The sequence below is a fragment of the Mauremys mutica genome, chromosome 10, assembly GCF_020497125.1.
Source record: "Mauremys mutica isolate MM-2020 ecotype Southern chromosome 10, ASM2049712v1, whole genome shotgun sequence".
NCBI classification, from domain to species: domain Eukaryota; kingdom Metazoa; phylum Chordata; order Testudines; family Geoemydidae; genus Mauremys; species Mauremys mutica.
Window position 1 is genome coordinate 25,084,251 of NC_059081.1, and position 21,729 is coordinate 25,105,979.

At 39.8% G+C, this 21,729-nt stretch overlaps 1 protein-coding gene across 2 annotated transcripts in view; it reads left to right on the top strand.

The window, feature by feature from the left end:
- The window catches only part of ACVR2A (activin A receptor type 2A), a 121,537-nt gene that overhangs the window by 62,438 nt on the left and 37,370 nt on the right, over positions 1 to 21,729 (top strand). For both annotated transcript variants that reach the window (XM_045032127.1, XM_045032126.1), the window contains exons 4-6: positions 1,214 to 1,368; positions 19,594 to 19,737; positions 21,250 to 21,393. In XM_045032127.1, coding sequence (XP_044888062.1) covers positions 1,214 to 1,368; positions 19,594 to 19,737; positions 21,250 to 21,393 — 443 coding nt within the window. The remainder of the gene's footprint in view (positions 1 to 1,213; positions 1,369 to 19,593; positions 19,738 to 21,249; positions 21,394 to 21,729) is intronic.

Genomic DNA, 21,729 nt, shown 5'->3' on the forward strand with positions numbered 1-21,729 from the left:
GCTATGCTGCATGTTACAGAAGGTAATGATACATTTTATAATTTTTGTGTTCATATATTGTGATGTTTGTATGAAAAAGCAAAATCAATAAATACTTTCGTAAAGATAGTGCAAATTAAATAATAAAATATTAAGCAGTATATGTTTTGCTGAGGCAGTTTTAAAGTCAGACAACTGAACTTGTGGAAGTCGCTTGCTTTTCCACACCCTTTAGTTACTTAAATTACACCAAAGGAAGTGCTAGGGTGTACAAGCTTTCAGTGACCAGAAACAGTTTATTTCACTTACTGCAGATGGTAATTCCTTTTTATAATAAAGTAGTTGGCTTTTAAATGCAAAACATGTTAAACTTTTTTTCTTAAATACCCAGCATATTTAAGGTAGTTTTTAAAAAATGCTGTTTTTGTGCATTTTAATTGATTTCCGATTTCCAATTTCCATGCAAATGGAGCTTGACGCAAATCACAAGTCAATCAATCATTTGATAAATAAATGTTAGTCACCTTTTTCTAAGGTTTTAAAAACAAGGAAAAACTAAATCTGAATGCATGCATCTTAAGTTATATAATTGCTTAAATAAACGTATATAGATATAATGTATCCTCCTGATTAGGAAAGAGAAGCATCACAGTGTAAAGGCTTTATTTCATTCAAGTCAATGTGTTTTTTAATGTTAGTAACTGAGAATCCAGTTTTCTTTAGGAAAATAACTAAAAAGTACAAATGCAAAAGAAGATTACAATTGATTTTTAAATTAAGATTTCCTATTTGCTGATTTATATCATGATTTAAAATTGGTGATTTAAATAAACCCTGTAAAATGGTGCCTCATGATACAGTTCCCTAAGTTTGAGCATTCACTGTGAATTTATTTTTCTTGGAATGGCAGTTTTGAGGATTTATTTTAGGAACTGCATGAATATTAAACAGTTTGATGGATAAGAGGAAGATTTTCAAAAGCAACCAAGGAATTTAGGAGCATAAGTCCTTTCAATTGAACTTTAATTTACATGCTTTTGAAAATCTCTGATAAATCTTTAAAATCTGTATCTGGCTATTAAACTCTGTTGTGTTGAATTAGGTTCCGCCACTGTGTTCTGCTACTTAATAAATGTGTTCATTTCTTTTAGAACTTAATAATCAAGTTTAGGCATTGGATGAGCTTGTTAAAATCTGTAATCGCAGAAGATTAATTGTAACTTTTGTTCTTCAGCCACTTCCAATCCTGTTACACCTAAACCACCTTTGTTCAATACTCTGCTTTACTCGTTGGTGCCTATAATGGGAATTGCGGTGATCGTATTGTTTTCATTTTGGATGTACAGACATCATAAGCTAGCATATCCTCCAGTACTTGTACCAACCCAAGTAAGTTGCTATATTGTAATCTTAATGTTTTAGAATCGCTATTTTTAAAGCAATGTGGTGAGGGAGATAGAGAGGATATTTGTAAGTGATGTGACTGAAATCTGACTTCCTTTGCGTACTGAAGCAGGTGCTTGGTTTTCCTTGTGTAAGGAAGCTTATCAAAATCAAGTACTGGTAGGTTAGACTCTAAAATTATCAGAACCTAGTCAAGATTCAGTTCACCTTTTAACATTATAAAAACCCAGCATATGCTTTTAAAAAAACAAAAATTAAGTAAACATGTCCATATATCTATTTTAAACAGTAAAGACTCAATATTATGGGAAAATTGTGAAGTCATGTTTGAATTGTTTCCTTGATGTGAATGGACTACATACTCATCATAGGGAATAAGGTGCTCATGATCTACTCCTGTTGGGGATGTGTGTGGGTGGGTGTGTTTTTAAAAGTAAAAAAGGATAAAAGCTGGTAACTAGAAAAGCAGAGGTTATGTTAAAAAAATTAAAAATAAAGATAGGCTTAGACAGCAGTTTTTAAAAGTAAATAATTGAAGTGCAGTCATTGGATTGTGTACTAGTTAGCTTGGCTACTGCACAATTTGATTGACCTTCCTCCCATTTTCTTTCCTTTTGTTAAACAAGCATTTTGCGTCTTGTTTTAAATTAGGTCCCAATCCTGCAAACACTTCCGTATGTGCTTTAAATGGGAAGTGGTTTGAAGAACGTGATCTTGGACTGCAAGTTATTCAGGGAAGGAGGCTAGCTTTTTAAAAAAACAAAACAAAAACTTTGTATAGCCCTAGCATGATGGGGGGCCCCCCAATACCTGATAGGCACTCTAGGTACTATTATAATATTAATACTAACTTAATTTATTTTTTTTTTGTGTGTTGTTGTAATAAATATATTCTGGTCACAAAGGTGCCACCTGAGATCAGCACCTTATTGGGTAGAGGGGTCCAGGTTACAGGCCCCCTGCCTGGGGCTGAAGCCCTTGGGCTTCAGGCCCCTACCCCCTGCGGCATTGGGGCTTTGGTGAGCTCAAGCTTTGGTCCCCCCTCTGGGGTCGTGTATTGTATTTTTGTTGTCAGAAGGGGGTCGCAGAGCAATTAAGTTTGAGAACCCCTGAGCTAGAATACATTGCCTCCCGGGTAACATTATTGATTAATCTGATTGTAAAACACGCTACTTTTTTATCAGACCTAATCAAAACTTTACATATGCTTGTGCTCTGCTTACACCACTTTCAACGGTACTAGAATTGCTATTTCTGCATATTCCTACAGATGTTAGTGGTTCGTACACAGAATGAGATCTGTTGGTTTGTTTCATTAGTAATAGATGTGGGGAGAATCAATATTGTCAAATGAGAAATTAGGAAGGGCCAACTTTTAATTCTAAAACAAGACTGTTCATTTTCATACTTCAAAAAGAGTATTGCGAACACCTCAAGAAAATACCTATTGATACTTGTAGTTACCTTAAGTATTTACAAATTGATTGGAACTATAACTGTGCCAGCAAAAATCTCACCTCAGTTAAAATTAGGAACTTTGTACAACTTTTGGTTCAGGGGTTTAATTTTGGAAATGAGTAAAAGCTTTTTACCTTTTGCCTTTTGGTTTTTACCTTTTTTGGTATTAGTATCTTACAATTAAAAGTAACATACCTAGTATAACACTTCTTGCCCATGTTTGAGCCACTAAGTCTTTAAATTTCTTATTAGTTTTATATGGGACTAAAATGTAATTTATTCTTGGAGATATCCCCTTATATAAACTGTTTAATATTTCACCATCTGGGTTTACTGCTTATGCTGTTAACTTCATGCCACAGTGTGGGTCTGCAGTGTGACAAAGTTAAAGCATCTTTAGTTTTTAACTTCCTGAGTTTTCGTCACTGCTGTGCCTTTTAAATTTTTTAAATACCACATGAATGTAGCTTTTGCTAAATTTTTGTGAAAACAAAATCTAGAAAGGGCTGGTGCGTGTGTGGGGGTTTTTAAATTATTTTTATTCATTTTCATTTTGACAGTTGTCATACTGCAAATGTATATTTATACAAATGCTTGATCACATTGACACTTTAGATTAGGCATCAGTTTAAAAATTGTTCATGTAAAATGCTTCACTTTTAGTGTGTTTAGTGCTGGCGAAAATTGCCAGAGGTATAGCTTTGGAGAGTGAAGTCCTCTATCCACAGAACAAGGTGTAGAAAAAATGGCAGTTATCCAAGCTTCTTTCCCTTACCCTGCTGATCCCTCTGTTCTGGGGAGAATCACCTCTCTGGATAACCAAATAGTTCAATCTCCATACTCATTCAGTTGAGACCACTGTCAAGGATGTCAAATAATACCAGTTGTGGCTGTGGTGTGACTAGTGTCTTATCTAATAGATCTGAACGTTTTACAACTGAATAAAATGTCAAATTAAACTTTCTGCAGTAATGTAAAACAAGTTTCTCCATTCATTTATACTAATCCAGACACTTCACTAGGACTATTTCATACCTTTACAATAGCTCCAGAAAGTAAACACTGGAATTTTTTTAGAGTTGTGTCCAGAATAAGAACCTCCTGTCTTGGAGCACAGGGTTTATTACTTTACTTTTAATGTTGTCAGAGGATATCATCTTAAAATCTAGTCATTTAAGAGTTGAAAGGGTCCAGATCCTTGGATAACTGCACTCATTTGCAGTAGTGACAAGTCAGAGCAGTAGGGAGGAATTTCTGACTACAGGAAGGAAGTAAAGAGGTGAATTCCCCTTTAAGCTTAAAGTTTCTACAGAAAGATTCCCTAACTTAAAATTTTTTTATTTATAACTGTTCTCTATAGTTTGGTTGAAGTACTTAGTCTAAATTATTAGACAAGAGATTTTGGGGTTTGTCTGCATGCACATTTAGTTCGCGGTAACATGGGGTATGAGTTTAGCCTGCCACAGACTAACTGTCCATGTGGACTCTGCTCATTAACTATTTGTTGATGCTTTTTGATCTAGTTCTCTTTGAATCGGGATTACATCAAAGCTCTTTAACAGATTTAATGGACATGAGCAGGGTCCAAATACACAGTGTGTATGTGGCAATCTAATGAGGGGTAGATTAACAGCCCTGTTTGCCACAAACTAATTGTTGATGTAGAGAAACTTAGGTCTTGTCTACACTGGCAAGTTTCTGCGAGGTAAAGCAGCTTTCCTGAGGTGTACACACTGCCAAGCCACTTAATGTGCAGAAACTGTGCAGTTGCAGCACTGTAAAAAAAAAAACCCACTTTGACGAGAGGCATACAGCTTTCTGCGCTGGGGCTACAGTGCTGCAGTGCCAGTGTAGACACTCTGTCAATTACAGCACTGCGATTGTTCTTGGAGAGGTGTTCCACAATACCTGTTCTCCCCCCTCTGGTCATTGGTTTGAACTCTACTGCCCTTCCCTCAGGTGACCAACTGTCATCTCCACTCAAATTTCTTGGGAGTTTTGAAAGTCCCCTTCCTGTTTGCTCAGTGATGCATGCAGTCGTCTCAGTGCATCTTTCCAGGTGACCATGCCTGCTCCACACGCAGGCGATCCCCTGCTTGGAGCAATGCCATGCTGCTGGACCCCATCAGCGTTTGGGGAGAGGAGGCTGTCCAGTCCCAGCTGTGCTCCAGCCATAGGAATTATGACTCCTATGGACAGATTTTATGATGCATGACAGGCTATGACTGGGACACACTGCAATGCAGGGTCAAAGTGAAGGAGCTGTGGAATGCCTACCACAAGGCGAACTGCTGCTGTGGTGCTGTGCCCACGAGTTGCCAGTTCTACAAAGAGCTGGACGCAATACTCTGTGGCAACCCCACCTCCACTGCGAAGGCCACTGTGAATACTTTGGTGGTTCGCGTGCCAGTAGAGAATGGACTAAGCCAGGAGGAGGAAATCTTGGATGAGGATGTGGAGGGTGACCCAAAGGCAGAGAACAACTTGGAGGTCAGAGATGCATGCAGCCAGGAGCTCTTCTCTACCCCAGAGAAGGCTAGCCAGTCACAGCTGTTGGAGCTTGGCAAAGCACAAACAGGAGAGGAGGCCCCTGGTAAGTGGCTTTGATTTTTGGGAATCGTTGAAGTGTTGTTGGGAACAGGAGGGTTGCAGAAAGCAGGCTTGTGTCTGTATGATGTGTGTACCACCACATGCCTAGTCTGAGCAGCGGAACAGGGTGTTGATTGACTCCCTCACTTCATGGGAATCTGCCTCCGAGATCTCCACGAAACTCTCATGGAAATATGGGCAATTGGCAGAGTTGCTTTGTTTCTTGACCCATTAAGGGTAACTTTCCCACGCCACTCTGCCATAGCAGGGGGAGTCGTATACAAGCGAGTCACATAAGAGCCAGGGTGGAAGCTGCAGTTTTGGAGGAGACCTTTCCTTGATTCCCTGCTCACCCTCACCAGTGAGATATCTTCCATAATGAACACAACCTGTGGAAAATGTGGGAAGGGTAATGATTATAAGGCCCCGTTACAGTGCTGGCTCTCCCCAAGAGCCACATGCCCAGTGTACAGTACAGTCGTGGAACACTGATTTCCTCTGCCCCTGTGGTTACTCACCATTTTGGGAGTCTTATGGCTCATGTGTGCTTGCATGGCGTCAGCCAGTTAGTGATAGGTATGTAATAGTGACTGTGTTATAAATCACTGAATCAGTGGTCTCTGTGTTGTAAACAATACTGCTTCTGTAAAATGATGCATTTTGGCTTCACAGATATGACCTAAGGAGCCCAGCCTCCCTCTTTGTTATCGCAGTCTGAACGGCAGCACAGAATTAGAAAGCGGCCATGAAGAACTAAAGAGGACTTTCTAAGTGGTGTCGTGATGCACTCCGCGGCTGAAAAACAAGAATTGATGGAGTAGCGGGACAGCGAGAAGAGGGACCGAAAGGAGAACATGGCACGCCAGAACAAAGTCATGGAGCGGCTCATAAACATGGAGCGCCAAGCGCGCGCGCTCTCTCTCTCTCTCTCTCTAGGCACTACTAGCACTGCAAACCGAGCAGCCTTGCGCCCACCCTCTCCTGCAGCCGCTGTCACAAAACTCTTTCCCATGCGCCTCCTAGACACCACCAACACCCTCTTATCAACCTCCTGGCTCCAGTCTGTACCCATGGCATTCCATTCCCCTCCCATCACAGTTCTGCACTGTGGACTCCCAGTACCCAGTGCACTCAACACCTGTCCCTCTGCAGTTCAGTCTTGCTGAAGTATAGTACCCGCTGCACTGTACTCCAAAGGAGAAGGTTGGATATGATACGTGGACATATACAAATCTTTAATTGTCCTGGGACCCCAGCTCCTCCTGGGACCCTCCCTTCCCCCCACATCCCGCTCAGTGCTGACATGTATATTTTGTTTGTCTCTCCCCCCTCCCCCCCCGGTGGTGGTGGTGGTGGTTGTTTAATAAAATAATTGTTTTGGTTTGAAAGCAATCTTTATTCTATTAATTGAAAGCAAACAGAGCCCTGCAAAGCAACAGGCAGTTTTCTTAAACCTTCATAGTGCATAGTCTGCACCAATCACAATCACCTCCTAGCATTACAAGCACTGCACTCTCGAGCATAGCAACAAAAATTAGTGGCTTTCAGCTTCAAATTGCTGCCTCAAGGCATCCCTTTAATAGCCCTGGTCTTTGACTGTTCAAATTCAGCCTCCAGATGCTGAGCCTCAGCAATCACAAATATTACGGAGAGTACAGCACGTGGCTATAGGCATAGGAATATTGTCATTGGCCAGGTTCAGCCTCCTATATAGGCCGTGCCAGCAGGCCTTTAAACAGCCAAAAGCACACTTAACCGTCATTCTGCACTTGCTCAGCCTGTTGTTGAACCGCTCCTTTCTGCTGTCAAGTTGCCCAATATATGACTTCATAAGTCATGGCATTAAGGGGCAGGCAGGGTCTCCCAGGATCACAATGGTTATTTTGATTTCGCCTACGGTGATCTTCTGATCCGGGAAGAATGGCCTGTTTAGGATGCTGCGAGCAGGGACTGTGTTCCAAAAGATGTGTGCGTCATGCACCTTTCCGGACCAGCCTGCATGAATGTCCATGAAAGGCCCATGGTGGTCCACAAGCTCCTGGGAACCATAGAGAAATACCTCTTCCGATTAATGTACTCGGTTGCCTGGTGCCAGAATTGGAATATACGTGCCATCTAGCACCTGGTTCCCCCCCCCCCCCCCCCCCACAGAGCTAGGGTAGCCCATTTTGTGCAAAGCCATCCACAATGTCACGCATGTTGCCCACAGTCACGGTCTTTTGGAGCAGGATGCAATTAATGGCCCTGCACCCTTCTGTCAAAACGAGTCCAGCGGTGGACTTTCCCACTCTGAACTGGTTGGTGACTGATCGGTAGCAGTCTGAAGTAGCCAGCTTCCATAGTGCAATCGCCACGCACTTCTCCAATGGCAGGGCAGCTCTCATTCTCGTGTCCTTGTGCCACAGGGCTGGGGCAAGCTCATCACACTGTCCCATGAATGTGGCTTTCCTCATCCGAAAGTTCTGCAGCCACTGCTTGTCATCCAGACGTGCATGTTTCCCAAGCCCAAAAGCAGCATTCCACTGTGATCAGCACCTTCATGAATGCCACAAGCAATCTCGTGTCGTAGCTACTATGCGTGGGGAGATCAATGTCAAACTCCACTTGCCTTTGTAGTTTAAGGAATAACGCCACTGCCACTTGTGACATTAGTGAGAGCCAGCAGCATATTGATCAACAGTGCAGGGTCCACTCCTGCAGACTGAAGTCAGAGTGCACAGTACACAAACAGTTGAAAGATGGTGCCAAATGCGGACAGAAGCACAGGGATTTCTGGGATGTGAAGCAGTTCATCACGGGGAATTGGGACAGGACAAGGGATGCCCTGCGACCCCCTCCACCTTCCCACAACTCTTAGTGGCAGAAGAGGAAGAGATGCTCTGTGGGATAGCTGCACAGAGTGCACCGCTGCAAGTGTGAACACGCTATTGCACAGGCAGCTGACAGTGTGAACACACAACAGCGGTTTCACTTTCAGCGCACTCTGAGTGGCGCTGTAACTCTGCCAGTGTAGACATATCCTTAGTGTTTGTAGTTTAATATGAGTTCATTAGGGAGGGTCTAACATTTTTACAAATTCCTGTATCGTGTCACATTAGGAGAAGTTTCTGCGTAGTTCCTAATGTGTTTTATAAACATACACCAAATACAAAATCGGAATTAACTGGCTACGCATAGTTCTGCAGAAAAGGATCTGAGGGTTATAGTGGATCACAAATTGAGTATGAGCCAACAGTATTATGCAGTTTTGAAAAAAGCTAATGTCATTCTGGGGCGTATTAGCAGGAGTCTTGTATGTATGATATGGGAGGTTATTGTGCTGTTCTGCTGTGTTTGACACTGGTGAAGCCCTCAGCTGGACTACTGTGTCCAGTTCTGGGTGCCACACTTCAAGTAATATGTGGACAAATTGGTGGGAGCCCAGAGGAAAGCATCAATAATGATAAACCATGTTGAAATCTGAGCTCTGAGGAAATTTTTTTTTTAAATAAAAACTGGGCATGTTAGTCTTGAGAAAAGAAGATTGAGTGGGGGCTCCCGATAAGTTTTCAGCTGTGTAAAAGGACAATGATCAATTCTTCTCCATGTCCACTGAAACTAGAACAAGAAGTCACAGGCTTAGTCTGCCGTGAGGGAGATTTAGATTAGGATATTTTGGAAAAATTTTCTAACTATAAGGATAAAGTTCGGAAACAGGCTTCCAAGAGAGCTCATGGTGTCCCCGTCACTGGAGGTTTTAAAGAGGCTGTAAACATCTGTCATTGATGGTCCTGCCTCAGTGAAGGGGGCAGGCCTAGATGACATTTCAAAGTCCTTTCCATTTATGTTTCTGGGATTTTATGTCAGGTGCTGCCAGGCTTTCCTTCAGGACTTCGGGGGCAAGAAAGGAGACCACCCATTGTTCGTTTTTTTTTCTTGGCAAAGGGATCATTGGGAAATCAGTTGGAAATTAGTCATCCTTTCAGTAGCAATAAGCCCTACTGCAGGATTAATAAATCTGGCTAATCTAGTTTTCAAGAAATACTTCATCTAGCTTGTTATAGAGATACTGCTCGGTGTGTTCTAGGCAGTTTCCAAGCACAGTGGAAGACATGGTGCTTGGCCCTGCAGTGTGTGTACACTGAGAAGATAAAGACAAAGGGTGGTGGATAGGGATATAGTTGCCATTAAGAATGAGTACTCAGTGTTTGAATTTTGTGCAATAGCACTCATTTAGCTGATGACATGATTGATGATGCTGATGTCCAGAAATAAGGACCCAGTCATTCAGGGCAGTTAAAAACAAACAACAAAAACCCATGTAAATTAACGAAGTCTGAAAATTAATGCTTAATGAGTGTAGTGGTTAACTGCAAGTGACATGCCATTTGTATCAAGAAGAGGTGTGGGGGGGTTGGGGGTTAGCCTGGCCAAGCAATTAACATTAATTTGAATCATTTTCTAAATTCCAGTAATTCAGTTCTGTTCCTCCTTTTTTACAAAACTTTTCAGTGAAAAAAATCAATAAATAACTGTTTGGACTTATTGAAAGAACCCTTAAATATTTTCAAATGTCTTACATCTGTCAAATATTGCATATCTAGGATCAGTTATTTAAATTGTACCTCCAGAAATACATGTACACATCTTCAAAATTAGTAGTACAAATCTACCATATGATGTGCTATTAAAGAAAGGTTGTTTCATTTCATACTTATGGTTTTTAGTTACAATATAGCTTCTTAATTTTAGAAAATGCAACACTGCCATCTGGTGTACTCTTGTGACCACAATAGAAAATAAGTTCTAGCAGGAATGTGAATGTTCTTCTAGTAGCATAAATCTTTCAAATTGAGATGTAGCAAATAGACTAACATAATGCTGTGTAAATATGTGGAATAATGAGTGGTTGAACAGATGAGTAACAGTTGTGAAATCAGAGTAGCATATGAAAAAAAGTGGATGGTGGACTATGTCCCATGTATGTTATGTAAGTCTTCTATTTCATTACTGTTTAAAAAATATCTTTAGAAAAATCATTTTTTGTCAAACTGATTCTTCAGATACTTTAAAAGAGCAATTCTGTGTTTAATCATAAGGTCATTTCTGCTAACATCCTGTACTACAATTATTCTTTTACCTGTTAATAAAATAAACATGACATTATCAGTGACTGATTTATTATTCTAAATCAGTTAATTATCCAAGCAAAAATTGATAGCCCCTTAGATATTCTTTGTAACAAATTTTTATACAAACTAATCTTCTGTGTCACTTTTCTCACAAGATGCTTTTCACCTTGTTCTTGATATAATTAGTAACTTCCTTTGCCTGTTTTTTTTGTTTTGTTTTTTACAAGCACGCCTTTCATATAATGATTGAGGTAAGCTGTATTGATTTTTTTTGTGTGTGTGTGTTTGTGGAACTTTGTGATCATGTAAGACATTCTATTTCTTGTTGCTTTGATATAAATTAAATTCTTTGCAATACTTTGTAGCGGTGCTTTCAGTAAGCATGCTGGGTCAAAATGTAAACTTATTCTCCTAAAAATTACTAGAATTTCCTGTGCAGTAGAGTTGAATGTCTGTGGAGGTTGATAATGGAGTATACCACCTTTCACTTTTTAGGTCACTGGTTTGAATTTGGCATTTGAGATTATATGAAAGAAACAAATCACTTTAATATGTCTGCACATAAAACTTCATTGACAATTGGCAGTTCCTTGTTGGCAGTCTTCAGAGAGCCAAGTTCTAAATTGTTGTGGATACTGAACTTCACTCTCTCATAAGTGGTCTTGCTAATTCATAGTACAAACCCATTGGAAACATGATTTAGAGAAAATGGCACATTGCTTTTCACTGTTTTAAATAGCTTTCCTGCAAATTTTAAATTTGTAAAAAGTTGGTAGAGATTTCCTTCCACTTACACCACTGTTCAGCTTCAAATGAAAGTCTTCAGGTTCAGAAGAAATTAAAATAGGAAACTTATTACTACTTACCATGCATACTTTTTTTGGCATTTACAGATATTTATTATTCTTTGTTGCACCTTTGTCAAGATGCAGGATATGTTGTCTAAGCCATCCAAGACAGATGGCTATCCAGCCTCCTTTTGAAAACCTTCAGTGAAGGAGCATCCGCTACTTCCCTAGACGGTCTGTTCCATAGTCCTACTGTTCTTAAAGTTACAAAGTTTTTCCTGAGGTTTAATCTAAATCTGCTATACTGTTGTTTGAACCCATTGCCTCTTGTCTTGTCCTCTATGGCAAGAGAGAACAACTGTTATCCATCTTTTTGTAATGGCAACCTTCAAGTATTTGAAGATTGCGATCATATTTCCCCCCCTCACACACTTAATCTCATCTTTTCCAAACTAAACATAGCCAGTTCTTCCAGCCTTTGCTCATATGGCTTGTATTCTGTCCCTTTGATCATCTGTGTCTTTCTTCTCTGGATCTTTTCCAGTTTGTCTAAGTCCTGTCTATAAATTGATGACCAAAATTGGACACAGTACACCAGCTGAGGCCTAACGAGCGCTGAGTAGAGTGGAACTATGACCTCTGTAACTTGCATGCTGTGCCTGTTAATGCAACCTAAAACTGCATTTGCTGTTTTTTGTTTTTGTTTAACAGCATCACATTGCTGACTCATGTTGGTTGTGATCTGCCACAAATTCCCTGCTCCTCCTCTCCCCCTTTTTTAAAGATGGTACTATGTTAGCCCTTGTCCAGTACTCCTCATCTGTTATCCATGAGTTTGCAAATATTCCTTCCAGTGGCTCCAAGATTTCTTCAGCTAATCAGCACCCTAGAGTGAATAACATCAGGCTCTGCTGTCTTCAATTCATTCAAATTAGTAGGAAGATCCTATGTGTTTTTTACTTACCTTGATCTGCATCTCTTCCCCTTTATTCTCTATGGTAACTTGATTAGTCATCTGGTCACATCTTTTTTCTAAGAAGGCTGAGGGCTTGTCTATGCTACAAAATTAGGTCAACTTAACTTAATTTAGGTCGACCTACAGCCACCACAATTATTCAGTTGGCTGTTGGTGTCCACGCTACTCTCCTTCTACTGGTGGACAGTGGCTTCAACAGTATCACTTGCACAGGCTGAAGTGGGGTATTATGGGGCACTGATAGACATGCGGGGCTGACAGCTGGAGCCCCTCCACCTGAATCGGGGTGACAGCCCCAGCTGTGAGCCCAGCACTGACTCAATTTCACAGTACTGGAGCCTACTAGCAATGAAATTGACATTCTTGTCAATTAAATGGCACAGGACCCTGGGCTGCTGACAGTATTATAGCCAACAGCTGAAGTAAGTAATGCAGCATCTACACGAGCACTGCGTTGCCCTAACTACACCGAGCTATGCCTCTTGTGGAGGTGGAGTTATATTGGTGTAGCAGGTCACTTACTTCAGCCAAAGCAGCATGTTAGTGTATACACTGACATAACTCTGTAGTGTAGACCAGTGGTTCTCAACTTTTTTTTTGTAGACCACTTGAAAATTGCTGAGGGTCTTGGCGGAAAAGATCTTTCCAAATGTTGTTTGTACCATTAGCGAACTATTGTAAAGTGCTTTTGATAAAAGCACTATATTAAAAAAAAAAAAAAAAACAAAAAAACCAAAAAAAAAACTTAATAAACATTTTTTGTTCTACAAATAAAAGCCCACAACTCATAAGTTCCCGATCACCTTCATTTTTTTGCAAATATTTCATCCCTGTTGGTCAGTACCAGATCCAAAATGGATGACCCTGTACTTGTTTCCACCACATTCTGATTCAGAGAGTTGTCCCCTATACATGCTAAAAACTTGCAAGACATACTGTGTTTTCCAACAGATATCAGGGAAGTTAAAATCCCCCATTAGTACTAGCTCATATGTGTTAGATAATCTTGTTACCTGGTTGTAGAATGCCTCATCTACTTCCTCTTCTTGATTTGGTGGTCTATAATAGACCCCCCCACCATAACATTGCTACTATTTTTTTCCCTTTTTATCCTCACCCAGTGACTCAGCCCTGGTCTACACTATGAGTTTAGGTCGAATTTAGCAGCGTTACATCAATTTAACCCTGCACCTGTCCACATGATGAAGCCATTTTTCAACTTAAAGGGCTCTTAAAATCGATTTCTGTACTCCTCCCCCGAGAAGGGGGAATTAGCGCTGAAATCGATCTTGCCAGGTCAAATTTGGGGTAGTGTGGTCACAATTCAATGGTATTGGCCTCCAGAAGCTATCCCAGAGTGCTCCATTGTGACCGCTCTGGTCAGCGCTCTCAAATGCACTGGCCAGGTAGACAGGAAAAGGCCCGCGAACTTTTGAATCTCATTTCCTGTTTGGCCAGTGTGGCAATCTGCAGGTGAGTGCAGATCTCATCAGCAGAAGTGACCATGATGGAGTCCCAGAATCACAAAAGAGCTCCAGCATGGACCGAACGGCAGGTACGGGATATGATCGCTGTATGGGGAGACGAATCCGTGCTATCAGAACTCCATTCCAAAAGACGAAATGCCCAAACATTTGAAAAAATCTCTAAGAGCATGAAGGACAGAGGCTATAACGACCCCCAGCAGTGCCGAGGGAGGGTTGACTGACGACATGGCTTAAAGGGTTGGCTTACAGGGAATTAAAATCAACAAAGGGGGTGGGTTTGCATGAAGAAGAAAGGTTGCACAGAATGGCCCCCTCAAGGATTGAACTCAAAACCCTGGGTTTAGCAGGCCAATGCTCAAAACAATGAGCTATCCCTCCCCCCACTATTCCAGGCAGGACTGAATCCCCATTAAACTTTTCAAGGTGCCCCTGACAGACCTAACCGAAACAATTGTCAGCCGTTGATTTCACAGAGGGACGGGGGGAGCAAATGAATACAAAACAAATCTTGTCTCTTTTTCTTGTTTTGATCCACTCCATCTCTCTTATACATCTTAAGCTGGCAGCAGACGGTGCAGTACAACTGCTAGCCATCGTCGTCTCCTGGTTGCTCGCCAGAAAACAGTGCAGTACGACTGCAGGCAGGACTGAATCTCCAGGAGACAAAACTTAAAAAGATAATGACCTGGAGTCACTCCCATTTATGTTCAGGCGCCCCTGACAGACCTCACCAAGGTCTACCAGGAGTATTCATGTCTGCCCAGGCGCCCCTGACTGACCTCACTGAGGTCTGCTAAAAGAGCACCCAGGAGACTACAACAATGGCTACCAATCGTAATGCGCTGTCTGCTGCCAAAAGGCAATGAGCTGCTGCTGTGTAGCAATGCAGTACCACGTCTGCCAGCACCCAGGAGACGTATGGTGAGCTGATCGGGCTCCATGCTTGCCGTGGTATGGTGTCTGCACGGGTAACCCAGGAAAAAAGGCTTGCAACGATTGCTGTTGCTTTCACAGAGGGAGGGAGGGGGGGCCTGACGACATGCACCCAGAACCACCCGCAACAATGTTTTTGACCCATCAGGCATTGGGATCTCAACCCAGAATTCCAGTGGGCGGCGGAGACTGTGGAAACTGTAGAATAGCTACCACAGTGCAACACTCCAGAAGTCGATGCTAGCCTCGGTACTGTGGGCGCACTCCACTGAGTTAATGGTCTTAATGGTCTTGAGTGGGGACACACACAATCGACTGTATAAGCTCGATTTCTAGAAAACTGATTTATATAAACTGGATCTAATTTCGTACTGCAGACATACCCTCAGTAAGTGTGCTGCTCACTTCCTCTTGGACCTCGTCACAAGTGTAAACATTCTTGATGTGCAGCACAATGCTTCTTCCTTTTTCCATACCCATCCTTCTGGAACAAGCTATATTCTTCAATACTGGTACTCTAACCAGGGTGTTGTCCCACCAATCCTCTGTCTGTTTGCTGCTCCCTAGGTTCTCAACCATAGTCTGGTGCAGTATTTAACTCAAATTAGCTTTACGACTTAGGGGAAAAGTGGAGCTTAAATGCCTGAACTTTTTGCCTCCTAGTCAGTTTATCAATTTTTGTCTTCTACTGACTAGGTTAGCCAGTCAGGCTTTTCAGAAAATTTAGAGCCCTTAAGGCTACAAAGATCTTTTGAAAAGATTATTTAGAAATAATTATGCCTGTGGCACCTAAATGGTTTACATAAACTCGAACTAGTTGGGACTCTTCCAATGAAACATTTGTCTATTTGGAAAAAGTTGATTTTTCAAAAAGTGAAACACTTCATGGAAACGTAGATTTTGATGAAATGTTGCTTCAGGAAAAACGAAACTGTGTGTTCCATTTTGAACTCTTCAGAAAGGATTTTTGGATGGGGGGGTGTTCAAAATTATTTATTTTCAATTTAATACCCAAATAAAATTCTAAATTGCAATAAAACTTTTCACTTTTGTCAAAACAAAACATTTCAACCAAAAACTATTTTTTTCAGAATTTTGTTGTGTAGGAAACCGAATTTTTTTTTCCAGAATGATATTTTTTTATTACAAAATTTCTTGGCACAGAAAATTGAGTTTCTGCCCTATAGAAGAATTGTTTGTGTTCCACTGTGAAAACAAGAAAACGTTTAATTAGTTTTTGTTGTGGAAGAAATATACTCTGGATACTGTGATTAATATAAATATCACACAGTGTGGTGAATACATTCTCCTGTCTGTGTACTTTTCTGAAGTTTTTAAGAAGTATGTAGCATTTAGTGGTTAGGAAGTCAAGTATTGTAATGGAATTGTTTTTAATCACTCTTAGTAAATGGGAAGTTTTGAACATTCGTTTGCTATATGGTACAGAGCGAATTCAGAAAGTCTTAAATACTTCTAGATTTGAGAGAGGAATGTTGTTCTAATGTCTAACAAAGCAGCTCTGTGACCAAGTGAGCAATAGTGCACAGATCTAGCTTTCTTTGTTTAATTTGGGCAACTCATTAGGGCCAAGACTTCAAAAATGGGTGCCTAAAGTTAAATTTGTAAATCCATATTTAGGCATCCATGGGAACTGCTGGGTGCTCAGAACACTTGAGATAAGCCTACTAAATTGGTATGAGGATTTGGATTTACAAATAATTTCAGGCACCCATTTTGGAACAAAATGGCCTTAACCCCTCTGCCTGAATTTCTACATCAGCAAAACTGGGATAACTTCTTCAAAGGTGTTTCGTAAAGGGATTTGAAATTGTATGGAAGCCATTATAGGAGTGGTGATGTTAGTGAATTTATCAATGAGACATTATTTTCTGTGTGACATTAAAAATGAAATTATGTTAATGCCTAATCTTGGTGCTCTGTTTTTACCAGCTTTATTTCTCTAATCAGCTTTGTCTAAGTATTTTATCTTAGTTTTGTTTAAGCATCCCTCATTTTCATGTTTCTTTAAAGGTTCAGATTCTTACATGAGGGGTAACATTTACATGACTTAAGTGCTTTTGAAAATGGGACTTAAGTGTGTAAGAAAATTTTACCTTTCGTCTTTATTAGGGCTCTCAAACGATTTAAAAAAAAATCCTGATTAATCGTGAGATTAAAAAAATACTCAAGATTAATTGTGCTTTTAGTCACACTGTTAAACAATAATACCAATTTAAATTTATAATAAATATTTGTGGATGTTTTTCTACATTTTCAATTCAGTAACTCCTCACTTAAAGTCGTCCCGGTTAATGTCGTTTCATTGTTAGGTTGCTGAACAATTAGGGAACATGCACATTTAAAGTTGTGCATTGCTCCCTTCTAATGTCATTTGGCTGCTGCCTGCTTTGTCCACTGCTTGTGGGAAGAGCAGCCCGTTGCAGCTAGCTGGTGGGGGCTCGGAACCAGGGTGAACAGGCAGCCCCCCAATCAGCTCCCCGCTCCCCTAAGTTCCCTGTGCAGCTGCTGCCCAGCAGGCTAACAATTGCAGCTGTCCCTCCCCTCACTGCCATGTGCTGCTCCTGCTCTCTGCCTTGTAGCTGTTCCGTGAGACTCCTGCTTGCTGTGCAGGGGGGAGAGGAGGAAGACGGGTTGATGTCAGGGTGTCCCCCTGCTCCTGCACCCTCCTTACCCCATCTTCCGTAGAATGGGGGGGGGGGAAGACACATGACAGGGCTCAGGACAGAGGGAGATTGCGCAGCAAGCTGATCTAATTAACAAGACAGTGTACTTAAAGGGGAATCACACACACGCACATGCACACACACGCACGTCTGTCTCTGTCTGCAATGCTCTCTCCCCTCCCTCCATTCCTGCTGCCTTGTAGACTGTGAGAGTTAACCCTTGAGGGCTCAGCCAATTGCTAGTTTATCATTTTAGCAGTAAGGCGTTCCCTGGAGAATATCCCACCCTCTGACTCCTCCACCTCAACCAAGCTTCACAATCATCATCACTTGGTACCAGTATTAAATTGTTTGTTTAAAACTTATACTGTGTGTCTGTCTGTCTATCTATCATATATAAAATGTATGTGTGTATATGTATAAAGTAAAAAATAAATAAAATCTTTTGTCTGGTGGAAAATTTTTTTTCCTGGAACCTAATCCCCTTATTTACACTAATTCTTATGCGGAAATTGGATTCACTTAACATCGTTTCGCTTAAATTCGCATTTTTCAGGAACATAACTACAATGTTACGTGAGGAGTTACTGTATATTGATTTCAATTACAACACATAATACAAGGTGTACAGTGCTCACTTTATATTTTTATTACAAATACCTGCACTGTAAAAGAGTATTATTCAGTTAACCTCAAATAAGTACTAGGCAGCATTATCGCCTGTAAATGTAAACAAATTTGTTTTAGAGATTAGCAGAACTAGAATTAGGACTGAGTGGACTAAGTTGCACTTTCACGACAGAGATTCAACAGTACTTGTATGAAGTGAGTTGAAAAATACTATTTCTTTTGTTCACAAATATTTGCACTGTAAAAAAAAAAAAGAGAATAAAAAATAATATAAAGTGAGCATGTACACTTTGTATTGTCTGTAATTGAAATTGATATATTTGAAAATGTAGAAAAACATCCAAAATATGTATAATAAATTTAAATTGGTATTTTGTTTAAAAGTGTTTCAAACTGTGATTAATTGCTACTATTGTTTTAATCTAGTTAATTTGTTTTTTGTTAATTGCTTGACAACTGCAATTAATTCACATTCATTAATTAAATTCATTCCTTGAAAAGTATCAGTTTCTTTACCTATTTCTTCCCTTATAGAGGATTACTAATTAGATTGTTATTCCTTTAGCACATTTTAAACTAGGACCTGGTGAAGTATTAAAGTGGCATTATGTGAACAACTACTTTAGCTAACTGAAATCTCTGCATCTATAGCTTTCTTTTAATTAAAATGGGGGCAAAAATATTTGTATTTTGTTTATTCTCACAATAGTGAAGCAGATTTAAAGACTCATATTTTCTGAACTGTAGTTGTAATGTTTAAGGGTATTCTATACCACCCTCCATGTAGTGTCCAAACATGGAGGTGAGGGAGACCACTTGTTTGTTATGTAAAAATAGCAAATAAGTTTCCTAACTTGCTTTTCCCCCCTGCACCCATAAACGGTGTAGTAATGTCCAATAGGGAAGTCAAAATGTGCACTCTCAACTTCTATTGTGTTTTGAAAAGGACTGATTTGGATTCCCTTTTGCGCTTATCAATTGGAGAAAATACTGCTGAGTGTGACATGAGACACTGCCTCTTCTCTAAACATTAAACATTCTGCAAAACTTTTTGATAACTTCATGAGAAAGAGAAATGGAATGGTAGTTGAACCTAAGTCTACTTTATGGCTATGTAGAGCACAACAAAGTGAGCAGGCAAGTTGAATCTTCAGTCATCCTCTAGTTAGTGACAGAAATACATTTGGTCTAGTTTTTTACACATGCACGCAGAAAGTTCTCTGCAGTACTTGTTGACTTCATTGCTATTGTAAAAATACTTGAAATTCTATCATAATTAAAGCTTGATTTTCATTCTCTTCAGAGCCTCTCTGCCTTCATTTTTCAGAAGAATAAATACTAGAAATGTTAGGTTTCTATTTGTGTATTAATTCTCGGTGTGTCTGATGGAGTCCTTTCCTTCCTGTAAAGAAGGGTTAAAGATGGCTTGTTTTTGGCAGGATTTGACACCAAATGTTTTTTCAATGTAATTGTCTTTATGTTCCTAATACTGTAGTCCTAGATCTCACGCAGACTAGCTAGATTTCAATTATACACTTTTTTATCTGTTTTCAGGACCCTGGCCCACCACCACCTTCACCCTTGATGGGTCTGAAGCCTCTGCAATTGTTAGAGATAAAAGCTAGGGGAAGATTTGGTTGTGTATGGAAAGCTCAGTTGCTAAATGAGTATGTTGCTGTCAAAATATTCCCAATCCAGGTATGTAAATGTTCTTGTCCTATTGTAATGTAAAATATCAATATACAAAGCAAACTTTTCTGTATACAATAGGAAGTTGTCATCTCTCCAAATGTCAGTAACTATAAAAAATTAAGTTCTAAGGAGAGGAAATGCTGGCAGCTCAAAAGTGAACAAGTCAGATGATATATATCTTTTAATTGAACTAAAAATAAGTTATAAATAAATGCAAAATATGTGCTCTAATTCAACATTGGGGAAATGGAGTTAAAAGTTAAGAAATTCAAAAGACAGAGGTAATGGTCCTGCAAACTCTTAAGCATATTAGTATTTTTAAGCACTTTACTAGTCCCATTGCACCTGCTGTCCATCCTCCTACTGGTTTTAGTAGTATTTTGCTGTTGGGTACTGAAAAAATGTGAACCTACTAAGGAGAATTTTTGCTAACTGTCTAAATTAAATGGTAGTCATAATGAATGAAAATTGTCAGAGTAAATTGGTATCCTGAAAGAGATCCCAGGAAAGTGGCTGTTCCAATTAGGCATGTCTCCATTAAGTGAAGTATACTGCAGTATTGGAAATGTTGAGCCATCAGCTTCATTTAGCTCTGCAGCTCTGGGGGGGTCCAGTTAAATTGTTAGAAGTGCGGTCTCACTGAAAGGATCTTAAAGCACATTGAATTACATTAATCTGAGTGTTACAGTACTTAAAAATACACTTTATCAGTTAAGGAGGGGTGAGTTGTACTTACATTTTCTAATAGGTCAATCCATATTGACTTGCTGATAAAACACATCTGTGGAGATCATCTTTCTCTAGTAGGAATTTCTCACCCCCAAAATAAAATCCATTACACCTGGAACTTTGCTTAACTCAACTTAATGAAGAAAAACCTGTTCCCACTTTTTAAAATTATATAATATTAAAACTTCTAGTGAACATAATTTTTGAGCAATGATCTTCAGCGTCAGAGTGGTTAATGTTGCTAGTGTTATCAAGAGCCAAGCATTAGATTTGGTGGGCAATATGCAAACCTGTCAGTCAGCTGACAGTGCCCCAGACCTGACCTTAAGCTTCTCTGCTATTCCAGTGTGTGGTATCTATGGAGATTCACGTTGGTGCCCACCTGCATAGTACTGTTACAATAGACACATTTCCATGGGAGACTACCAAATATAGTTTCCTTGTAACTTAAATTAGGTACATAAAGATTTATCCTATAATTTTATGAATTTTTCTTTTTTGCCTGAAATATGTAGTACAGATTTTAAATTACTTACCTAAATTTCAGACACATACTTGTAATTTATAATAACCTATCTAGTCTGTCAATATTAATATTTTGAAATGTGCCTTTCTTTCCATTGATTCAAATTTATACCAGGTCAAAACAGATTTTAATCTGTTACTATAGAAGGTCAGTTAACTTTTCACAATGAATTACAGCAGCAAACTTGTGACTTAGAAGAGAGTTGTTTTTTTTCCCAACAGAAAATAGTAAATGTACTAACCTAATATCTGTGCTTGATTAAGGACAAACAGTCATGGCAAAATGAGTATGAAATTTACAGCTTGCCTGGAATGAAGCATGAAAATATCTTACAATTCATTGGTGCAGAGAAACGAGGCACCAGCATTGATGTAGATCTATGGTTAATTACAGCATTTCATGAAAAGGTATGGTCAGTTTTGACAACAAATAATGTTGGTTTTTATCTGTTTAGTTTCATTGTAATTTTATTAAAATCTTGTAGCCTACATACAAGCTTAAAGAAAGGAAGGCTGTGTAATTTGGAATTCCAGCCAATTTTAAAAAATAATTGAAAGTAGTTTCACTTACCCACCAAGCCCTTCCCCATTTTTGTAGCTTCAGAGATCATTATTTTCTTCTTCGAGTGCTGTCCCTGTGGGTGCTCCACTCTAGGTGACAGTGCGTCCCGGCGCTGTCGATCGGAGATTTTTGGTAGCAGTGCCTGGTTGGGGCACACGCACCCAGATGGTATCTCCCGTCTA